Source organism: Centroberyx gerrardi, chromosome 23 (genome assembly GCF_048128805.1).
Source record: "Centroberyx gerrardi isolate f3 chromosome 23, fCenGer3.hap1.cur.20231027, whole genome shotgun sequence".
Lineage (NCBI taxonomy): Eukaryota > Metazoa > Chordata > Actinopteri > Beryciformes > Berycidae > Centroberyx > Centroberyx gerrardi.
Genome location: NC_136019.1, coordinates 14,843,726 through 14,865,404, shown reverse-complemented (window position 1 = coordinate 14,865,404; position 21,679 = coordinate 14,843,726). Strand labels below are relative to the sequence as shown.

Below are 21,679 nucleotides of genomic sequence, written 5' to 3'. Positions count from 1 at the left end.
TCTGAAATCAAGAAGAGGATCGTGGGATTTCTGTGAAAATTCGCAGCTAAGGTGTGTGGTCATAGTTGAGGATGAATTTTCACAATAATACAACTTTTGCCTCTTTAATTCATTCTGCAATAGAACACTATTCAATAAAGTCCAGACGTGATTCGTATGATTTTCTCATTGCTGTAAGTACAGTTTGATAGTGCAGAGTCACAGGAGCGAAGAGTCGTGACGATAACAGCGGGGAAGAAAGGGATATTAATTCCCATCAAGGGAACGACAAACGACATTCCTGATCCCTCGGGCCGTCAGACTGGCCTCCCCCAACAGAAATAACTGACTCATTTTGTCAGATGATGTTTGAGATCGGGCCTGTGAAAAGCACAGAGGGCCTGTGTCTCAGAACAGAGAAAAACAGGCGATTTTCTATAGCTTATACTGTTCTGGTTTATTATCCGACAGGGAAGAGGTTGAACATGACTGGTTAATGTAGTCAAAATAGACAAATGAGGTCTATTGCTGTGCATGCAAACTATACTGAAGTGCTCAAGCATGTAATAATCGCTTAGATAGGCGATGTAATAATTGTCTGTCACTTTGAAATGTACTGCAGCACCACAAAATTGGGAGTGGTTATATAGACGCTTACATTACCTTGCCTGGAGAGAGCTGATTTTTAGGTAGCGATTGAAAAAACGAATGACGGTCAACTCAGATGTTTATAGAAGCAGAAAGAGCACGCTGGAAATCAGTTTGAACACACATGAACATGACACTACAGCCAGCAGAAATAACTCTAGAGACATCCATTATGCTGATTGAGTGTCTGAAAAGGTTTCTCTTGTTACAGAGACAGCGGGTTTGAAAAAAAACACACCGCCATAAACAAAATATCATGATGAGATTGAGATTTAGGAAACTACTTTGATGAGTGAGACTGAAGCCAAAATGATGGTTGAAGTCCAGAGTGAAGACTAAAATCCAAAGTGATGGTTTGAGTCCAGAGTGAAGTCCAGAGTGATTGTTAAAGTCCAGAGTGATTGTTAAAGTCCAGAGTGATTGTTGATACTACTGATGGTGAACTCGGTGAAGTCAGAACATGGTGAACTTTGCAGCAGATTTCAGAAGTCGGATCACAGAGAAATTTAGCTTTGTTATTGAACTGCATATGGCAGGAGAGGAGTTGGAAGAGTCTGTCACTCGGTTTGTCATCACATCAAGTGGTGTTTCTAGAGACGACGTGCAATACATTTGAACTGCAAGCCGTCTTCTAAAATCTGTACTTTGTTTTAGGTTTAGGAATGTTCCTTGCTATGCAAATTACACACACATACACACACACACACACACACACACACCTCTGTACATACACACACAGTAATGCCACATTTGACATCTGACAGGACAGGACTTTGAGATATATATATATATTCTATATTACATTATATTGGAGCTATATTCGTCCTTAAGGAGGAGATTAATTTCCACAGCCAGTCAGACTCGGATACATGACTTGACACAAACCATCACACCATGACAGAGGGAATGCAGACATGACAAGAAGACATTTCACATAGTTGCAGAAGAAATAAAACAGTCCAGTGGGTTGTGAGTCCAGGATGGCATATGGGATAAAACCTATTTTGAACAAGGTACTTGTGACCGGGTGGCAGTCAAGGAAGGGGGTGGGACGGGTCACAGCTGATGGCGGTGACCTTTCTGTTGACTGCGGCTTTACGGAGATCTTGTATGTGTGGAGTGGGGAGGCCTATATTTTTATCACTATATGGGGGTTTTGAGGAGTAGGTTTTTACTGGCGGCAGTGAGAAGAAACATGAGAGACTCTGTGGAGGAGTCTGTGGATGAGAAACGCTCTTTGTTGGCAGCTTTTGTGTGTCTTTGGTGTGTTGGCTGAAGGTGAGTTTAACGTAATGTATGTAAAATATGAAATGTTTTGGCTAATTTAAAGTAATAATCTGCAACTTTTTCATATAAATAAATGTCCATTTTGCTCCTCTCTATCGCTGATTGATACAATAGTGATTCAACCTACACCCAGTTCCTCAGCAAGTGATGCGTTTTATGTTTTGACTGGAGCAACAGCAGCGTATAATTTGTTTGTTTTTTGTTTTAGAAGACGAAGAAGGAGGTAGAAGAAATATAAGAAGCCACAGTCTACATTCAGTATCTTTATTATTGCAGTAGTTTGGGCCTACATTGAGTGCAAAACACCAAAGCAAAGACCATTAATCACCAAAAATGACGGCAAAATCAAGAAAACCAGATCAACCAAGATCTCGCCGAGTATCGCTTAAAAATCCCCTTTTTTTTCCACTTTTATTCAAAGACGTTATACGAGGAGACGTTAAATAGGAATAGTGGAGTCATCACTCGATTATTCCCCTGGATTTCATTTCTCTTCATTATTGCAATTTCATCACCTAAATGAAATGTGTCTTTTTGAGTTTTTTATGCATTGATACAGTTTGAAATCGTGCAACAAGATTAAAGGAAATCTGCGTTTTATTCAGCCGCTCATTAGCTTTCACCTTGAATTTTCAGAGGCTTCTTGTTCAGACTCTGCGTCTTAGTATTAGTAATAATAATAATAATAATCACAACAATAACAACATAACAGTTTTCTTGATTCACTCTTTATGAATAACACACATACAACGATTTAACTGACAGATTCAAAGCTGCCAAAGGCGACAGTGTTTAATTACTGCTTCATTTCAATGCAGCAGAAATTGTTCCAGGCTGGTGGGAATTGATTTTTACATTACGAGGGAGTTCATTACCAGGGAGAGTCCCACCACTTTGCCACTGTCTTATTACCAAAGAATCAGGAGCCGAATTGATCGTGCTGATCCAGTATTGATCTTAAGGGGGTGTATATCCCCCTCTTGTCAATCACGCCTGGGTGTGCATCTTCCATTGTAAGACATAGGAAGGCCAGTGCTGTTCAAAGTCTGGCATGAGACCCAGAGTTGGACCGCAGAGTGATTCAAATAAATCCCTGAACTGTTAGGGACTATTGGTGGCTTCAGCTGACAATTTAATTTGGTATGAAGCTGCTGGCTGTTGCTTTTCCGTTCTGCCGTTCTTTTCAAATCCCCACAATATACTAAAACGCTGGCTTGAATCAAATGTTTTAGACTGGTATGTGCAGCGTAAATAGTCATCAAGCTCAGGGTCACAGCAAAAAGTACATGTAAACAAACACTTTGAAAGCCTCTGTTGTAGAGGAATAGGCCAGGGGAAGAGACTTAACATCCATCTCCAAACTTGCTCATGGCTATATTGGCTTTTGTTGCAGTCAAATTGATTTTCCAATTGTCCCTTCTTTAAGATTGGAAACCTTGTACTTAACCTGTCTTGGCTCTCAAAGCAACATTTTATTTATTTTTTCCCTTCTAAGTGACAAACTTGTCATTCAAGCGTCTTCCAAATGCAAAACTGTTAATGTTTTTCTTTCTCTCTCCCGGTGTGTTCGCTTTCTCTCGCTTCTGTTTATCTCATCTTCAATCCGTCAGAAGTCTTGTTGTCATTTTTAGAACATCCAGACGCCAGAGTTCTGCTCGTCATCAGTCATCGCCACGGAAACAATGGCGCTTTCCCCCAGTTGTCGTGACGATGGCTAGTCCCACCAGATCAGGTCCGATTAGGTGTCTGACGTGAGACGAGACGGAGACCAGAGGCGGGACAAAAACATGTCAAAATAGAGACCTGTCAGATGCAACGGGATGTTTCTTTTAGTTCTTCCCCTTCTGCTCGCTGTGTAGAATTCTTCAAGGGCTAAAAGAAGCTCCTGTATTGGGTCTGATTGATCTCGCTGTTGTCGCATTCATTCCTTTCTCACTCTCCAACGCAGGTGATGTTCATGAAAGACGGCTTGTGTCAAGTGTGTCACTCGATAAATGTACAGGGTAAAAGTTGTTTGTCAGATAATTCATTGCATTATTAAGGTGCAATTACTTCAAAAAAGTATCGCATACTACATATTACCTTTCATTCCAATTAGTCACTGATATTACAGTATTACCATCTGGAAACAAATGGGTTATATTACTCTGTAGTAGCTTGTTGCGTCCGTGTCCTGCAGAAACCTCATGTCTCAAATTTTGACTTTGCTTGCTTTACTTGATAGCTGCCATTATCGCATGTGAAACACAAATGACCCGGTAATTATACACCTCTGTCAATGATGCACTGAAAATGTTAAGAAGTAAATGGACATCAATAGGGAAAATTTGCTCAGTTCCTGACAAGCTGACTTTTAGTTATGATGTTTGCACGGGGCGCCATGACAGCTTAAATATGTTAGTGGCAGGTTGATTTTGTTCCCAGTGAGTGACAGCAGCTGCACACTTTGAGGCGTATTTCAGAACACAACACATTATTAAAGTCAAGTGTACAGGCAGGTATAAGGGGTATACCCACCATCAGACTCATGATAATAACGTCTATATGATGAATACCAGTTGATAATGGTATTTATATAGTGTATGTGTATGGATGTTTGGTGGTGTCAGTATACCCACCTCCTGGTCATATTTCCATGTGCCACTGCACTGCAACCAAACTGCTTATGTTGTAGTATTATTATTATTATCAACATTACTGTAAATGTGCTGTATTGGCCCACTGGTTTATTTTCAATTCTATTCCCCGTGTTTGATATTTGAAATGGATGTATTAAAAGACATCGAAGGCACCCTGCAACGCAACAAGAGACACTTTACAAATCAAAGAGCACGATGTGTGTGCACCTGACATACAAACACACAGAGCGACAATGTAAATTAAAGCAGACAGGCAAGAAAGAAAATAACAGAATAAATAGCTTTGGCTCCCAATATAACAAAGCCAGTGACAGATCAGCACATGATAGATAATATAGATGGACGGTTTTTGTTTCAACAGGGAGCAAGAAGGGTGTAACTGGCATATTAGACAAAAAAGGTTGTATGATACTGGGAGAGCTAGAGTTGTTTTTCCTGTTAAATCGCCCACAATATAAAACGGATGTTAGCCTCTGATTCTGAGACTTTATTGGTCTCCATTGTAAACCAACAGTGACAACGGCAAAAGAGGCCGACTGTTCACAACAGATCACTCTCCCAGTACTTACACAGCAACATTATTAACTGTATATTCAGAACATTCAGCTCTTTATTAGATCTAGGCAGCTAGTGTCCGAAGCACGCACAGGAAATCTTGATCAAAACCGGTTTAAGCGCCAAATCTTTTGAGCGCTGAGCTAGACTTAAAGCTCCATGATGATGTTGAGGGGAGTAGATATAACAGCTTTCGCAGTAATCATGTGGAATTGCTCAGCACTTAGTTCTAACCCTATCACAAATCCAATACGAGAACCATCTCGGGCAAAGTGAGCCAACAGCGAGCCTGGAAGACGCCTGTTTGTTTGCACTGAGGATGTGGTGGGAGGACACAACCGGCGCTACCAAAATGCCTCTTTTCAAACTGCAAGCGCTGTTCCAGGGAATCAATTTTTCCACCCGTTACTTATCAAGCGCTGAGGATAACTTCTTAAAATGTTTATTTTAAAGCTTCAGAGATTCCACCTTTTCTTTTACCAAACTGGCATGTTGCTGCTTTAAGCCAGATTGGCGTAAAGATATTGTAACCGCGTCGCGAAATAGCGTGTGAAGTCTCTCCGGAGTGCAGTAGTACACACACACACGCACCCACGCGTGTGCAAACACACACAACGGTGCGGTTCAGAGTAGAAGATGGTGGGCTGTCAGCTGATCCCTCCAGCGGAACAGGGTTTGGACAACTAAGTCACGGTGTTATTTTCCAAGCCAAGAGAAGGCTCTGTCCGTCTCTGTCATTCACCCACACACACACACACACACGAACAGGGGAAAAACATTGACCTATTTGCTATGCATCGATGACTCATTATGGTATTAATCATGTTTGTCAGAAATAGAAACGTAGTCTCACACATACCCAGTCAGTCCTAATGCACATGGACACATGGAGCTCCGCAACACCACAGTGATCTCTTTAGTCACACACAAAGCAAGTCATTAATAGTTGTGTTAAAGCAAAGACGTGATATGGAGCCTGATGTGAACCACGTATAGTAAGGAGAAAAAAAACAGCACCTTGGAAACTCACAGTATTGACATTTTTGTACTATTTCACATACTAGTCATACTGTACAGCCAAAGTTCTCAGTATTGGCACTGAGCTGAAGTCTGTCTGTTTAGCTTTTGTCAGTGTTTCACCTTGGCTTAGTGTAGATCCATAATCAAAGGCTGTCCTTCTGCCCGTCTTCATCTTTTCTTTTCTTTTTGTTGCTACATTGCAGATGAATCATCAGCAAAAAAAAGCCTACTTTCATCCAACCGTACACACTATTATTCCTATGCGTTTGTGTGTGTGTGTGTGTACATATATATGGTTCTGCCTTACACAAAATCATCTTCAAAAGAGCCGCAACTCCTCAAAGAGGCATATATCTTCAACACTTGTGGGGAGATGTAGCAGCCACGCAGTGGGAAGAGGGAAGACAGTTTTGTACTTTTGCAAAGAGTTGCCAAGAGCCTGACAAAACAGTACAAGCAGAGAGAGAGAGAGAGAGAGAGAGAGAGAGAGAGAGGAGAGAGAGAGAGAGAGAGAGAGAGAGAGAGAGAGAGAGAGAGAGAGAGAGAGAGAGAGAAGAGAGAGAGAGAGAGAGGAGAGAGAGAGAGAGAGAGAGAGAGAGAGAGAGAGAGAGAGAGAGAGAGAGAGAGGAGAGAGAGAGAGAGAGAGAGAGAGAGAGAGAGAGAGAGAGAGAGAGAGAGAGAGAGAGCGAGAGAGAGAGAGCGAGAGAGAGAGAGAGAGACATGGCAGGTGAGAGAAACAGGGAGAGATGGCATTTGAGTGCCAGAAAGAAAGAAGAAAGATGCAACGAAATAGGGTCTTGGTACCAGAAATAGAGTGAGGGAGATAGATGAACAGAGCTTGAGCACCCAGGAGAGAGAGAGAGGCAGAAAGAAATTGAGATCAATACATACCTACAGCAGTGTATATTTTCGTCGTAGCACTGAGACTGACTTTGGAATATCAATGGAGCCTCAGCACCCGAGATGGCAATGGGAGAGGGAGGGGGAAGAGAGAAACAAAAGGGATGAGAGGCGAAGGGTCGAGGGAGAAGAGGTGGACAGACACAGGAGAGGAGAGAAACAGAGACAGAGAGGGAAGCAGAAAGAGGGCGACAAAGGAAATTAATCACAGCTTGAGAGACAGAGCGGGAGAAACGGCCGCAGAAACGGGCAGCGAAATAACAATGCCAAATGGAAAGCTGTGACACACGGGAGGACTGACAAGAGAAAGATTGAAAGGCGGAGAAAGGCAGACAGACAAACGGAAAGATACAAAAAAAAAAAAAGAGTTTCAGACCCGGAGAAGCGAGAGAGCTGAGGAACGGGCGTGAGATAAATGAAGAAGTACAGTGGCCGGCACCGAGGGAAAGCCTAGCAAGACGGAGCGCGGCAGTGACCGGAATTGATATGAGAGGGAAACAGCCTGTCTGCTGTTGATACAGAGAGAGAGAGTAATGTCTTCTTCTTAAAACGACACACTTACAGGTGGCAGGTAAAGTCCCAGAGTGTGGAGACATACAAAAAGGCAGGGAAAGAGTGTTTTTATCACCACCTCACCCCTATGCCAGTCTGGCATCGTGTCTTTCTCTCACTCTAACCCGTCTCTCTTTATCTCTCCTGTTGTCATTCTGTCTAGATCACTTCCCTCCTCTCTCTGATATGAGAATTGATATGTTCAGTGAGCAGCCTGTCTGGTGCAGATGCAGGGATAGAGAGATATAGAGACATTCATGTCTTTTTTAAAAACTCTGAGGTAGCAGGTACTGTAAATCTCCAAAGTGCCTAGACATACATAGCCAGTATAGTGTATATTTATATCCCAGTAGTATTCTTATTCATGTCACCCACCCCATACCCCTCTCTTTGTCTCTCTAATATTGCATTTTCTCAAAAAGTAATATTTTTATATGAAACAAAGTAACCGATATGTTTACTTTTTTATTTACGTAATGTTGGTGTTCTTTTATGAGAAAACTCATTGAGGACCTTTAGCTTTTCCGCTTCAACACATTATTGTCCTGCGAAGGGAAATTTGGTTTGCAGGCAGAGTTAAAAGTAAAAACAGCAGTCGATAAGCCCAGACAGGGAGTCACTAACTTGATGTAGTGCAATAAAAATTCGCTCATCAGTGTAAAATGCAATTTCTTACAGGCACAAGATGCCACATCCTTTCATGTGTTAATTAAGCAAACTAATTGCGATGGGGATAAATGAGTCCCCCGTGATGGACCGGCAAACTCGTCCAGGGTGCTTCTCTGCCTTCGGCCCAGTGCGTGCTGGGATAGGCTCCCCCGTGACCCCCCAAAAAGAAATAAGCGGGTAAAGAAAATGAATGAACGAGTCCTTGGTTGCGTTCCACAGGGCGTCGGCTCAAACCGCCTTCTAAGGAGCTGGCCGGGGCCGAGTGGGATTTGCCTTCCTCTCCACTTGCCTCTGAAACATTCCAGTTAGTTGTGCCTGTCTCACACCAGTGACCTCACTGCTCACCACGCTCCCCAGTCTGCTGTTATCGCTTCAGCTGAACCTGCGAACCAGATTCCCATACATTCATTTCAATTTGCTAGTCTAATGTAATCTAATCTCTGTCCCCTCCCTTCCTTCCTTCTCCATTTTCCCCTCTGCTGCCCTGTCTCCCTCCCATTCCTCTACTCCCTCTTTCTCACCCCCCCCCCTCCCCTCCTCCTCCTCTTCTCTCTCCCTCTGTGTCGCAGGTGGAGCTGGAGAGGGGGAAGACCCTCCACATCAAGGCCTTGGCCCTGGGAGACCTGAACAAGGCCGGACAGAGAGAGGTGTTCTTCGAGCTGAACGGACAGCTGAGATCTGTGCTGGTCAAAGACACCGTCGCCATGAAGGTACGGGGGAAAGGACAGGGAGGGATGAATGTGAAGGGGGGGTAATGGATGAGTGGAACGGGGTAGGGAAGGTAGGAGGGGGTGGATTGATGGATGGACAGAGGAAGGAGCGAGGGGATGCATAATGAAGGGAGCGAGAGAGGTATAGGTGGCCATAGGGGATGGAGGGATGAATGATGCAGTTACTGGATAGAAGCGATGGATAAATTAGACATAAGGGATGGAGGGAGGGAAGGATAGATCAGTACAGGTGAATGACAGTTGTGCCGTGGTTGGATATGAAATTTTAAGACAATGCACTTGGCGAATATAAATGATTTTGAATCAGGGATCAATGGATGGGAGGAGCACATGGAGGCTCAGGAGGGGAGAATGATTCAGTGGGTGGCTGAATAACTGGATGGGTCGATGCATAGATGAGGGGATAAACGGAGGGATGTGTGGATGAACGGACGGATGTGGATGCATGAAATCTCTCTCTCTCTCTCTCTCTCCCTCCCCCTCTAGGAGATGAAGTTCCATCCCAAGGCTCAGAAGTCCATTAAGGGCCAGGTGGGGGCGCCCATGCCTGGCAAAGTCCTGGAGGTCAAAGTGGAAGTTGGCTCCAAGGTCAGCTTACCGTTACCTTTCCTCCTCATTATCGCTTCTGTCTTGTCTGGCTTGTGTTTTTGCCCGTTTCCACCATGTGTGTTGATTACAGATGTTTTGCTGCTTCCCCCTCTTTTTTTTTTTTTCCTTTTTGACACTCCCCTTTGTGTTATCGGTTTGTTTGTTTCGATTCCTTTGTGTTAATTAAATTGTAGCATGCACAGAGTGTTGCTTGCTGCATTACTCACTCTGTCTGCTACTGTGTCCTTGGTTATGTTTTTAGAAGCTTTGCCAAAGCAAAGCATTTTGTAGCCAATTTTTCTTTTGTTTGTGAGAATGGGCAGCATAACATATGGGCTATCATCATCTGCTTTATGTACCATGCTTTGTCTGCATTTTTCTAGCATTCACCTTCCACTTGAAGTTCAGCCACTTGTCCGTTTGACTCCTGTTTCTAACGCTCTGTGACCTGTCGTCATTATCATGAAAGGTGGAGAAGGGTCAGCCGCTGTGCGTCCTCTCGGCCATGAAGATGGAGACGGTGGTCAACTCCCCGGTGGCCGGGACGGTCAAGGCGGTCCACGTCACGATCGACTCCTCCCTGGAGGGAGACGACCTGATACTGGAAATAGAGGAGTAGAGCGAGAGGGGAGATGGAGAGAGGGAGGGGAGGGGGAGTCGGGGATAAAGGGAGAGGGAGGAGGGAGACAATCTGATACTGGAAATGGTGGAGAAGTGGAATTGGTGAGGAGGAGGATAGGTGGTAAAAGGAAAGAGGAAGAAGAGAAAGAGGCATCCTTTTCTTTAACTTGGTGACGACACAACTCCATCAATTTGTTTAGACTGGGGATGCAGAATGGAGCGACCTGTGGAGGGCGGGAAGAGAGAGAGGAGAACAGGCAGAGATCAGAGGATGGAGTAATCAGACAAAAGCACAACTCTAAACACATGCAGTAAAAACCTGATCCAACTCAACCTCACACTTTTGAGCCAGCCTGTTACCTAACAGGTGCAAAGAGTAAAATATGTGGCACTGCTAAAGAATACATCCATTTGTTGGGATTTCTCTATTGATTTGTGCAACTAAAGGCATTTTAAATTGCAAATAAAAACTCAATTTCCATCCCAAAGCCTGAATATAAATGGAATTTCAATAGCTTTGTTCTCCTGAAAGCCAGGTAATTCCTTAGGTGAGGGGACGGGCTAAATAAGGTTCCTCTATACATCTATTAATGCCGTGTCAACATGTGGGAATTCAGATTATTTTAGGACTTTTATACATTTGAAATGTTATTCTAATACATTCCATGATTTAAAAATGTCAGTCTTAAAACATATAATGTACATCTAGTTAACCACGTGTAACACTAACTCAATAGAATCTTAGCATCTACTTACAATAAATGGCACAATTTCCATTCCTGTGCCGGCGATATTGATTACTATGCTGTTACTGAAAAGTGAGGAGGCGGCGAAAACGTTTATATTGATGACTACTCACTGTTGTTTGTAATCGGCCGGGTTCAGACAAAGAAGGATAGATTTGTGGATGTATTGTTGCTCAAGCGCTATTTCGCATCGGGACGTCATTTAGATTTTGTAGCGCGCTCGCCTCTGCAAGACATTATGAGCCATCAGCCTCCAGCATTACTCACGCTGCATTGTGGGAATGTGTAATCACCGTCAGCGTTCAGACTTTCACTTTTTCTCCGTAATTAAAAACAGGCAAAAATGAGATGACAACAAAGAACACGAGGAGGGGGAAAAAAAATCACAATATTTTGACCGGCCTGCTTTAGTTAAGTATGTGTGATGGAAATATTATTTTCACAGTAAACGAAGCATAACAAACACAAAGCAAGTGGACATCAGTACGGGTAAACTGGGACTGCCAATATTGGTGACTAAGCGTTCACGGACCCACACAGGGATACGCATGCCAGAAACTTCACATGTTGCACCAAAGTGAAATATTTCTGTAACAGGGTAATGGGTAGAAGGTGGTTTAGTACTTTTTCATGTTGATAGCAATGTATTCTAGTTGATCCCACATCTGTACTGGGGTTGAATATGTCGCCCCATTCACTCCCGTCATCGAAATCCCAAAGCAGGTGGAGGCTGTAACACGACTGTGTCTAAATGAAGCTCTAAGCCACATTTTAAACACCTGAACAGGATTGGAGATTTGATTTTCCCAAGCTGCCCCTGTTAGGTGATTTAGAGAAATCCATTTCAAACACTTCTGTGGTGTTTTTACTACAGCCAACTGTGTTCCCTGCTACTGAACAGGCAGGGTGGGCCACCAAAACCAATTCAGCTGCATCTGCTTCAGGTAGAGGTATAAAGTCACATGGTCTTAATGCTGTTTGAGGCCTTTCTGTAGTGTTGGTTTCATTGTCTGATGTTGTTAGAGAAGCGTTTCCACCACTTCATTTCTGAAACAATGAAAAATCACCCAGAAGCATCTTCTGTCTGCGCTGGGGATTTAATGCCAGGTGTGAATGGGATTACATGGTGGTGTAATGGAGGCATGTGCTGTTATTTTCTGAGGCTCTGCTGATTAATTTATGAATTAATTCTCTGTCAAATCATGTGAAATTAGCCAGACTAATAAGAGACTCTGGAGACTCCCACTAGCAGCACTCGGCTATATATTTCTAATGCCACCTCTGGGTGGGTGTGCGTGCGGGTGTGTGTGTGTGGGTGTTTGCATAAGTGAGTGTGCATGTTTTCGTGTGTGCTTGTAAATGTGTGTGTGCGTGCGCATGCATATGCAAACATTTTTAAGAGACAAAGTCAGCCCAGCCTCTTTAATGTCACCTCTCCGGAGCGGAAAACACATTCTAAAAGATCTGAAATATTCATACACACACACACACACACACACACGCACACGCACGGGTGCAAAATATTCATACTAACACTCCTAGCCCTTGAGTGCTGCCTGGGAAAAAGCAAAAAATAAAAAAAATCCATGGTGTGGCCACGTCTCCATAGTAACATCGCATCCGAAAAATTTAACAGCAAGGCAGTAACCTCGCTACACAGTTGTCGCTTGATGACGTTAAATATTGAATTAACTTCTCACAAGGTTGGAATTATCTTAATTTTACTTTCCTCTGATGTCTGGTGCAGGGTTTTTTTTTTTCTTCTTTTTGTTGGGTGTTGTACCTGAACACGATCTATGCCGAACTGAATGTTTATGCTACCTTGGCTGGTGACAGCAGACGATTAACAAGCAGAGAAGCGCAGTGTGAGGTCGCACATCATTTGCTGTAGGACCCGGGAAAGTGGCAGCAGTGATTACCAGCAATCTGGACTCTGTGGAAAGAGACGCCAGTGGGCTCCTTGAAACACACTGAAACATGTGATTACTGGGACAATGAGCTAAAGTTTGTTGCTGCTGACACATCCACAGTGAAACATCTTGCATCAAAATATAAATATCAGGCAAAAAAATACTTTTGTTGTTTGTGTCTGCCATGGCTTCCATGTTAAAACCAGAAATAAACACTACAACAGATTACTGTCCCAATACTTCTGCACACCTTTGATAGTGTAGACAACTGACATATCAGTTTGTACATTTTTGGATTCCTTCCACTATTTTTGCTCCATTATCTTTGATTGAGCCCCTTTTTGAACTATGCATCCACACTGCCACATTGCCCTGGTTAATTATGAAAACACTGACACGCCTCCCAGACCTCGCCCTCTGCTTCACTGTACTTCCAGGCTTTATTAATGCGTATTTGAAATGAGATATTTTGTTTGAAGAGATATTTTAAGATGAAGTCATGGGTCTGTATGCGTGAGTGTTGACAAGCTGTTGCACAACAATGTAAAGTTCCCTCCTCCTCTCCTCTTAGTCCTCACCGCTCTTCTCTTCTTCTTCTCCTGCTGTCCATCCCACCTTTTCATCGTCTGTTCCTCTCCGACCCGCCTTCCCCCTTCTCTGTCCTGTGTAAATTTGCACATGTAAGATTATGGCATCAACTCGCGCAATAATGCAAACTGTATTGCAGTGTTTCTCTGTAATGTCTTAGCCAGCAGCAATTCTAATGTTCAAACTTGCTTGTGACAATGTACTGCTTTTCAATGCCTGGGGGGGAGAAAAATAAATAAAACCAGGGGAAAAAAACATACACACAGCTGGAAAATGTTATTTGGTTTCAGAGGGAGGATATAATGTTGACCTATTCTGTAGCTCATGCGATCTAGAGGTAAACGGTAGGGGAGAGTATTAAAATAAGGTCTGTGACATTTCACTGTATTTTCTTTCTATTGCTTTCCTCCTTGTGTTTTTGTGTTTTTTTATGGACCCAACCAAACTGTTTATTTACTCTTTCAGTTTAGCAGGCACAACCTCCTGCAGATTCAAAATGTCTCCGCATAATTTTCATCAAGAATGTTTTACAAGCTATCAAGGTTTATTAGATTCGCTTATTTCTTAGTCTGGAAAATGTCCTAGTTTGGCTGTTTCAGTTTATTTCAGCTGATTAATTTTAGTTGATGTAGTTTACATTTAATTGTTAAGTATGTTTAAAAGTCCTTCATGCGAGAGTTTTTAGCTGGGAGTGCACAAAAAAGGGAAAAAAAAAAAACAGGATCCAATGAGACGGATAATTGTTCTTGTTCTGTCTGTACTTATGAATAAAGTTAATCCTAACTGAATCTGCTTTGTCTTTGTGTTTACTGTACGTCTCTATTAGATGTAAATATACAGTATGCACCCCATTACAGAGACAATGTACACCTTTGGTTTTCAAACCACTGGTACTGCTGGGATGAAGGCACAAAAAGTATTGAGGATTGTACTGAGTCACTTCCATATTCAAATGAAGGATCATTTGTGAAGAAAGTGCTGGTAATGACGTATTTTTTTTGTAGTCGTAACCTAAAATAATTTCCATACATATGAGATAATGATGCTAATGTGAATACACACTGACTAATCCTGTCTGTCAGTGGCTCGCTACAACACAGACTCATTTTCTCAATACTGGGGATATAATTATTTTTTTTTACATGTTTTTTTTTGTTTTTTTTAAGTCTCTGAAAGCTTGAATTCTGCATTTCATATCAGGCTGTCACATCCGCTTCCCGCAGAATGATGTGTCCAACTAGTAATTAGATTCCAGCAATGAATGTTGGAGATGCTGAAAAGATTGTTGTTGTTCACGAGCCTAACCCCTGCCAAATAATTCCCAAAGTAATTTAATTACACGGTACCAATTTTATCATGTTTATTACCATAATGTGACAGGGATATGCTTGATTGTTGACACCAGACTTTCCTTGGGTTAATTTCCATAGACATTCTCATTTTTTTCCCTCTACTCCCTCTCCCTGCTCCTCAAAATTCAGTGTGTGTGTGTTGAAGTTGTGCTTTATGCTGTGTGCTTCCCAAACAAGCTAACCTCCTTTGTGGCGGCTTCTGCCAAGAAAAGCAGTGGGAAACCCTTCTGTCGTTAAAGAAGTACTGTAGATCTGATTAAGTACTGATTAACCACACTAAATCAATCAGCGGCATCACTCAATCAGTTGACGTTATTGATCGGTTGCCAGTTTCACAGTTAGGCGTGTGATCAGTAGGCAGTGTGATGCTCAGACACATACACACACGGGGGAAAGTTGGTTGCCGATAGCAACGCTCACCACAGCTCATGTTTTGGTGGAGATTTACCTAGAGGAAATGTCCGTACGGTGCCAGGAGACCAAATTGACTTGACACTTAATTGTCGTCACATCTGAGATGAAATCACGCGGAGCGATCTTCTGCTGCCCGATGATGGATGTTATGACCCACTTGTCAACTGACTTGACTGACGGCTCTGATTAGTCCAGAGTTAGTGTGATTAATCACAACATAATCAGATTTGCATAGCAGAATAGAGAGACGCGTCTGCCAGCCGTGACCTTGATTGGTTTGTTGATATGTTACTAAAAACAAAAGTCTGACAGTGGCGTCTGTAGTTTACGAGAGAAGTTTCTGGCAGAGTGGTGTCCGTATCTCACTGCAGACTTTGGTGGAGTGGTAATCTTCAGTGAAAAGCTTCCATTCTGCCGGCTGTTTTCACAAATGACGCCGCCGATGTTTTCCTCAGGATGTGAGTTATTATCCGCAAGACTGTTCGCAAGTACACACCTCAGTGTCATCACTCACTATCCACACTGTAGTGAGTGTTGAATGATGCTCTTCACATCAAGATACCTTGCCACACACTGTCCTAATAGCTAATAATTCAAGGGCCACAACTAATAAAACATTTTAAAAAAACTAAATATGTACTAAACTCGTAATCCTTTTTACCAATCAAGAGTGCTCACACTTCACAGAATCTGTTTTTTTTTTTGTTTTTTTTTTAAATCAAGGTGAAGATGGCATTCAAGTGCATGGCTATGAATAGGTTCCAGAGGCTTTCACGTGCAGCACAGCTGTGTGCCAGATACAGCAGACTACTGGATGCTGACGTGCATCACACACACATTTAGAACAACAAATGAAGCCTAAGCTCTTTTTTTTAATGAGGACTCCGGTGTATTCCTTGTGGTCATGGCAATGATTTGTCTGTCTCTCAGTTTAATAGTGGTGCTGTAATATAATGATTACATTAATAAATGGCCTACTGATCTAGAATTATATATTTATTTTAATATGATCCCTATAATGAAAGGAGGAAAGACATATTAAGCCCATTTTAGATTTTTCCTCCTATCCCTTGTTAATATAAGATCTGTGTCATAATGAGGCGCATAACCAAAACATCTGAGTCTGTTCCCATGGCGATGGAGACATATGGAGATAGGTGTCACATATTGTGAGAAAACTGGATTTGTTGTGAACATAAATCCTTCAATAGATGTGACACCGGCCATATTCCAGTCAGCACAGCACTGTTTTGTGTCAACGTTTGTCTGGTGTCTGGTGAAATCGACTATTTTTTACCAACTCTTGGTTTCATCGACTGACAGTCTGCCATGAAATGGGTCAAGGGCCTTCTTTGATGGGGTCTCCACATGACCAGAGAAGCAAATACTCATTTCCCTGAGTCCCGGGGTCACAGACTAAATTTCTCATTTGGATCCTTGACTGAAACTGTTTAATAACTCCTGGCTGTAATCAGTAAATGAGTTCCCCCCACATGTGCCAGGGTTCACGTCCCCGTTGTGGCTCTTTTCTCCTCCGCTTATCCCTTTGTCCGCCTCGCCGCCGTCCAAACCAATAGCAAACAAGCGTCTGAAGAGAGCCGTGAAGCCTTGGCAGCTGTGTGTGTGTGTGTGTGTGTGTGTGTGTCCAAACACCTACTGGAGAAGCGCTGTGAAATCTTGGCGGCGCGGCGCGGCTGCAGCCGGCCGGGGGAGCCAACTTTCTAACCCGCGCGTGAGTCTCTTACACGGGCCACAGGGGTTCGGCGCTCTGTCGAGGTGCAACTTTCCCTTCTCTAATCCCTTTGCTGCTCCGCGATAATCCCTCGGCTGCTTGCTTCGCTGCTTTCTTCGCTGTAATCCTCCGGCCTGAATAAAGAGAGAATAGACAAGGAGGACGGGCTACACGGCGTCTCAGGCGGACGGCTCTGTCAGTCAGTAAGCCACCTGTCAGTCTGCGCAGCAGGAATCTGATCCCTCAAGGGTCTGATTGCCGCCTTTGGCTTTTTCTGGACTCCAGATATCAAAGGGAATGATTAGAAGTGTTGAAAATAAACCGATGAATGTCAGATGTTGAAAACGTATGAGGGAGATGGAATAGTAAGATGCTGAAAATGGATAATAATGCTGTAAATGCAGTAATGACGAGATGTCAGAGGCGGCCAGTGAAGCGGCGGAGTGGCCGCAGAGTCACGTAGGCTACACAGGATGGAAATGAGGGATTTTGAGCCCTCGCCTGGCAGATGTAGTTGACTGCCATCTCCATTCCTTTTCCATTATTCCCCATTCAAAGATCGCTAGTGGGGACAATTTTCCACCTGTCTGAAAACTAGCAGCCAGGGGCTTGCAGGGTAGTAAAGCCTCCATCCGTGCATGTCCACATATAAACGTCCCTGACGGCGTGCCTCGCGTTTGGCTCTGCCCGACTTCTTGACATGGATTCAATTTTGATGATCTCCCAACTCCCAGGGTCCCGGGGAAGTTTGTGTTCCAGTTATGTGCACAGTAAAAAGACGGGAAGTCTGAAACAGGAGAACCGGCAGCCTGGGCTCCGCTCAAACACACTGAACTCCATCATTTAACATCATCACCGGCACAGCGCCGCAGCCACGGAGCCATGGGCAACCTTAGGAGAGATGAGTTAACAATTCACACATCAATTAGCTAGACTGATCAATGCAGCGTGTTGAACACACACTGACAAATTCAATTTTTAATGAATGCATCAAATGATGCCCAGTAGCTAGCCAGGACATGGCTCATTTCCTATCGCCCCACCACACTCATTCTTTGTCAGGCCCTTTTGAAGCTGGAGCTGATGACACCCAGTGTTTGCAAAGTGTGTGTGTGAGAGAGAGAGAGAGAGAGACAGAGAGAGAAAGAGAATGTGTGTGTAGCCTATACGACGAGACGTCTCATTAAGTTATAAAGCCGTTCCACAGAACTGGTTTAGCCCTGGGAGTCAGAAAGGGCACAAACCCACACACACATACACACACACAGTCGATGCACTCTGTTCCTTGTTTTAATACTCCCAGGCTTTATAGAGTGTGTGTGTGTGTGTGTGTGTGTGTGTGTGTGTGTGTGTGTGTGTCTGCACGCACGTGACCTCTCCTTGCCACTGTGAGCTTAAAGCGTTCCAGCTCAAATCAAAGGCCATGCGGCAAATATAAGAGGAAAACTGAAGAGCATAAACAGAGAGACAGACAGAGAGAGAAGCTCAGACTGAAACGGAGAGCGGAGACGGGAATTAAGGAATTAGAAAGCAAGAAAGAGAGGGAGAGGATCAAAAAAGGAGAGCGAAATAACGCTTGTTATTTTTATTCACGTGCGTCAGAGAGGCGATGCCGGTCGTCAGATGTCTTCTCGTGCACCTACATCCTCTACCGGTGTGTCAACACGTTACACTGTTACCGTGGCAACAGGCGTGTCGGAGCAAAAGAGTACGGCGGCCCAAAAGAACAAGCAGTTTCAGACTGTTTCTCGCCTTCTCTGCTTCTCTCTTTCTCACACACACACAAACACACCTTCTGTCCTGGATGTGACAGAGAGAACTAGAAATGTAGGAAAGTAACTTAATTACATGTCCAATTACAAATGTCATCTTCATATGCCGTCTGTGGAAATCAAGGCACAGACATTACTGATGCAAAGTCGGTTTGAGTTACACTTGGTAATCCTGAAAAGTTGCTCCTCTATAAGGAGCTGCTGCAGCCTGAGGCCTCCACCTATGGCAGGTATGGGCTTGTGCAATCGCAGCCACACAAGATAAGAGACTTATGCGATCAGGCGCATGGAAAACCTCTTACAGTAGAGTCTGCTCACCAAGTGCCTGCGCCCGAGGTGATGCGGGATTCAAAACGTCAGTAGCTGGTGGTAATGACACACTTTGGGTATCGACTGCCATGAAACACCAGAAGAAGAAGAGGAGGAAGATAATGGCAACGATGCTTGCAAGTAGGCTGATGCAGACCAGAGATACCAATTTCTCCGCCCACAGTAGCCTAAATAGACCAGAATGCAATGCAGCCACAAGATATGTTGTTTTGAATACGGGGTGCGACTCATTTTTCCTCAGCTGTAAAACTCTCACCATCGCTCTCTCCACCTACATGTGCCGTATGCAAGAAGTTCACACCGTTCTCCGGGGGTTGTCGAAAGGCATTCTGGGAATTGTGGGAAATCACGAACTGAAGTAGAAGTAGACGAGGCAGGTTGAGGGAAAGTGGATACACCAAAAAACTAAATTAGAGCAATTTAAATTAGAACAAAACAACTCCTGGAGTACATTGACCACCACAGAAGCTTAGGGATCTATTGGGGCCTCGATTTCAATAAAAGAGTTCTTTCTAGGTTCGGCTCTGTCTAGACAGATGCGTGGAAAAAGTTACTTGTGTTCCTTCAGAAAAGTAATCTTGGTTCATTATTATTACAATTAAATTGATTTTTTTGACTCCACTTCATTATAAACGACTGGAGATTAAAACATACCGTCATTAAATTGCATTAGGACAATATTAATATGGTCTATATATTTCATCTGGAGGTCAGCTTCACTGCCCCATCGCTGTCTGACCTCTTTTACGTATGATTGCGTTATGTCTGCTCCTGTGGAGACTCGGCATTATAATTGGGCTCAAACTGACCTGCTTTTAATTGCAGTGTTGACTTGACTTCGGGTCATATTGTCTCAACTATAGATAGGCATTAACAATTAATTGATCTATTTCTGCCTTTGCCTACTCCATGGCTCCAGACTAACTTTTTCAACTGGTGGCCAACATTTTGCCGTGGCCTTCAGAACACTTAGATTATGCTGCATGAGCCGTATGGAGAAATTTTATGGCCTTTTTATTTGTCGTTTTTGGAACTCTAAAGAAACGGTATTCAGCAACTAATGTTTTGAAGAAGGCTGCCATGGAGCTGCACTAGCACACTTGCTGTGTGTTATATATGGACTTAGAAACTTCACTGGTGTTTTGACCCTGGTTTTGACTGACATGAGGGTGAGTGCGTATGTGATGCGTACAGATCCTAGCATGCACTACGCCTCCTATGCACAAATAAACTTTAAAACATAGTTAAAGACAAGTATACCCAAAGTCTGCGAGTAACGTTGGTTGCAGTTAGCTAGCTACTTCGCCACAACACTGTTGAAAAATTGCGCTTGTCACTTGGTCTGAACGAGTCTGGGTTACTATAGTAATGGAGGAAGAGAGCGTGTATAGCTCATATCTTAACTACCTTGACTGTTGTGTTTGGCAAACTTTTGTAAACTTTCACAAACAAAAGTGAATTTGAACGCACCTAGGGAAGTTTACAATGGTTACTAGTTATCTGGCACATTATACCACTCGCACTGGTGCGACCAGTTATATCTTTTGGTGGCACTGCCAAGAAAAATTATCGCAAAATGCGACCAAATGTTCGCAGTCTGGCCCTGGTCTAGTTTCTCACAGGTGTGGTTTGGGACCTGAAAAAGATGCAATAAGTTTTCATGACCTTTGGGCCCAGGATGAGAGAGTCTTTGGGTTTTGGATTACAAAGTGTAAGAATTCCAGCTACTATACAGCAGTTTATCTGTGATCTAAAGCGATAATGCAGCATGATAGGCTTTTCATTGCTGTCTAAACAGTCTAAATCGTATATTTTGGTCAAATCTGATACAGATCTCATCCAACAGAGTATGTCTAGATGGTCAGATTAGATTTTTTTTAGCCTTGACAGGGACAAGTAGACTGTCCGATTTACAGTAACTGATAAAATACCAGTACTGTAGATCTTTATGGTGTATTTAATCAGTTGTCTGCAATGGCATGACCACTATATACAGCATTTATAGCCACAATATTTCTCTGTTGGTCCACAAATTGCCGCACACCACTGTCTCTTTATTTGTGGATGTTGTGTAACCACATTCTGTATAATTTGGGAAGTGTGAAATGTATCAAATAATACCAATAAGTACAACATACTTAATCATCCTCCTGTGCATAATTGCTTATAGAGTTATAATTAAATAGTGACTTTGTGCAGTCTGCAATTTCCGACACTTGATAGGAATTTAAATTAGAACTACAAAATTGTTATGCCTAATACTTGTTATGCAAATTGATGCTGTGTCTGTGTTTCATATACACATCATACATACATTTACAAACATGTCTGACTATCCTCAAAACACCATATGTTAACTCCTAACTGTATCTGTTGAGCTATAGGCTACTACATTTCTGTAGAGGGAGAAAAAACAGTGTGCGTGTGTGTGTGCGCAAGTGAGAGTGTTTTCGTATTTGAATGTGGCTTAATAGGATTCATTGAAGATGGCTAAATGGTTTGAGGTGGTCAAGGTCCGTAGTTGGACCTCTGGCTCTTTCCCGGCGGTGCGCTGTGTAATATGTTGATGATAGTGATAGTGTGAGTGCTTATATAAATAAGCTGATAAAAGCATCAGAGGCACAGCTAGTAGAGAGCTCCATAGGA

General features: G+C 43.1%; 1 protein-coding gene across 1 annotated transcript in view; it reads left to right on the top strand.

The window, feature by feature from the left end:
* The window catches only part of LOC139917252 (pyruvate carboxylase, mitochondrial-like), a 281,612-nt gene extending 267,407 nt beyond the window's left edge, over positions 1-14,205 (top strand). The window contains exons 25-27 of the mRNA XM_078291757.1: positions 8,819-8,959; positions 9,467-9,568; positions 10,038-14,205. Of these exons, the coding sequence (XP_078147883.1) occupies positions 8,819-8,959; positions 9,467-9,568; positions 10,038-10,187 (393 nt within the window). The 3' untranslated portion in view covers positions 10,188-14,205. The remainder of the gene's footprint in view (positions 1-8,818; positions 8,960-9,466; positions 9,569-10,037) is intronic.
* Positions 14,206-21,679: the final 7,474 nt, after the last annotated feature.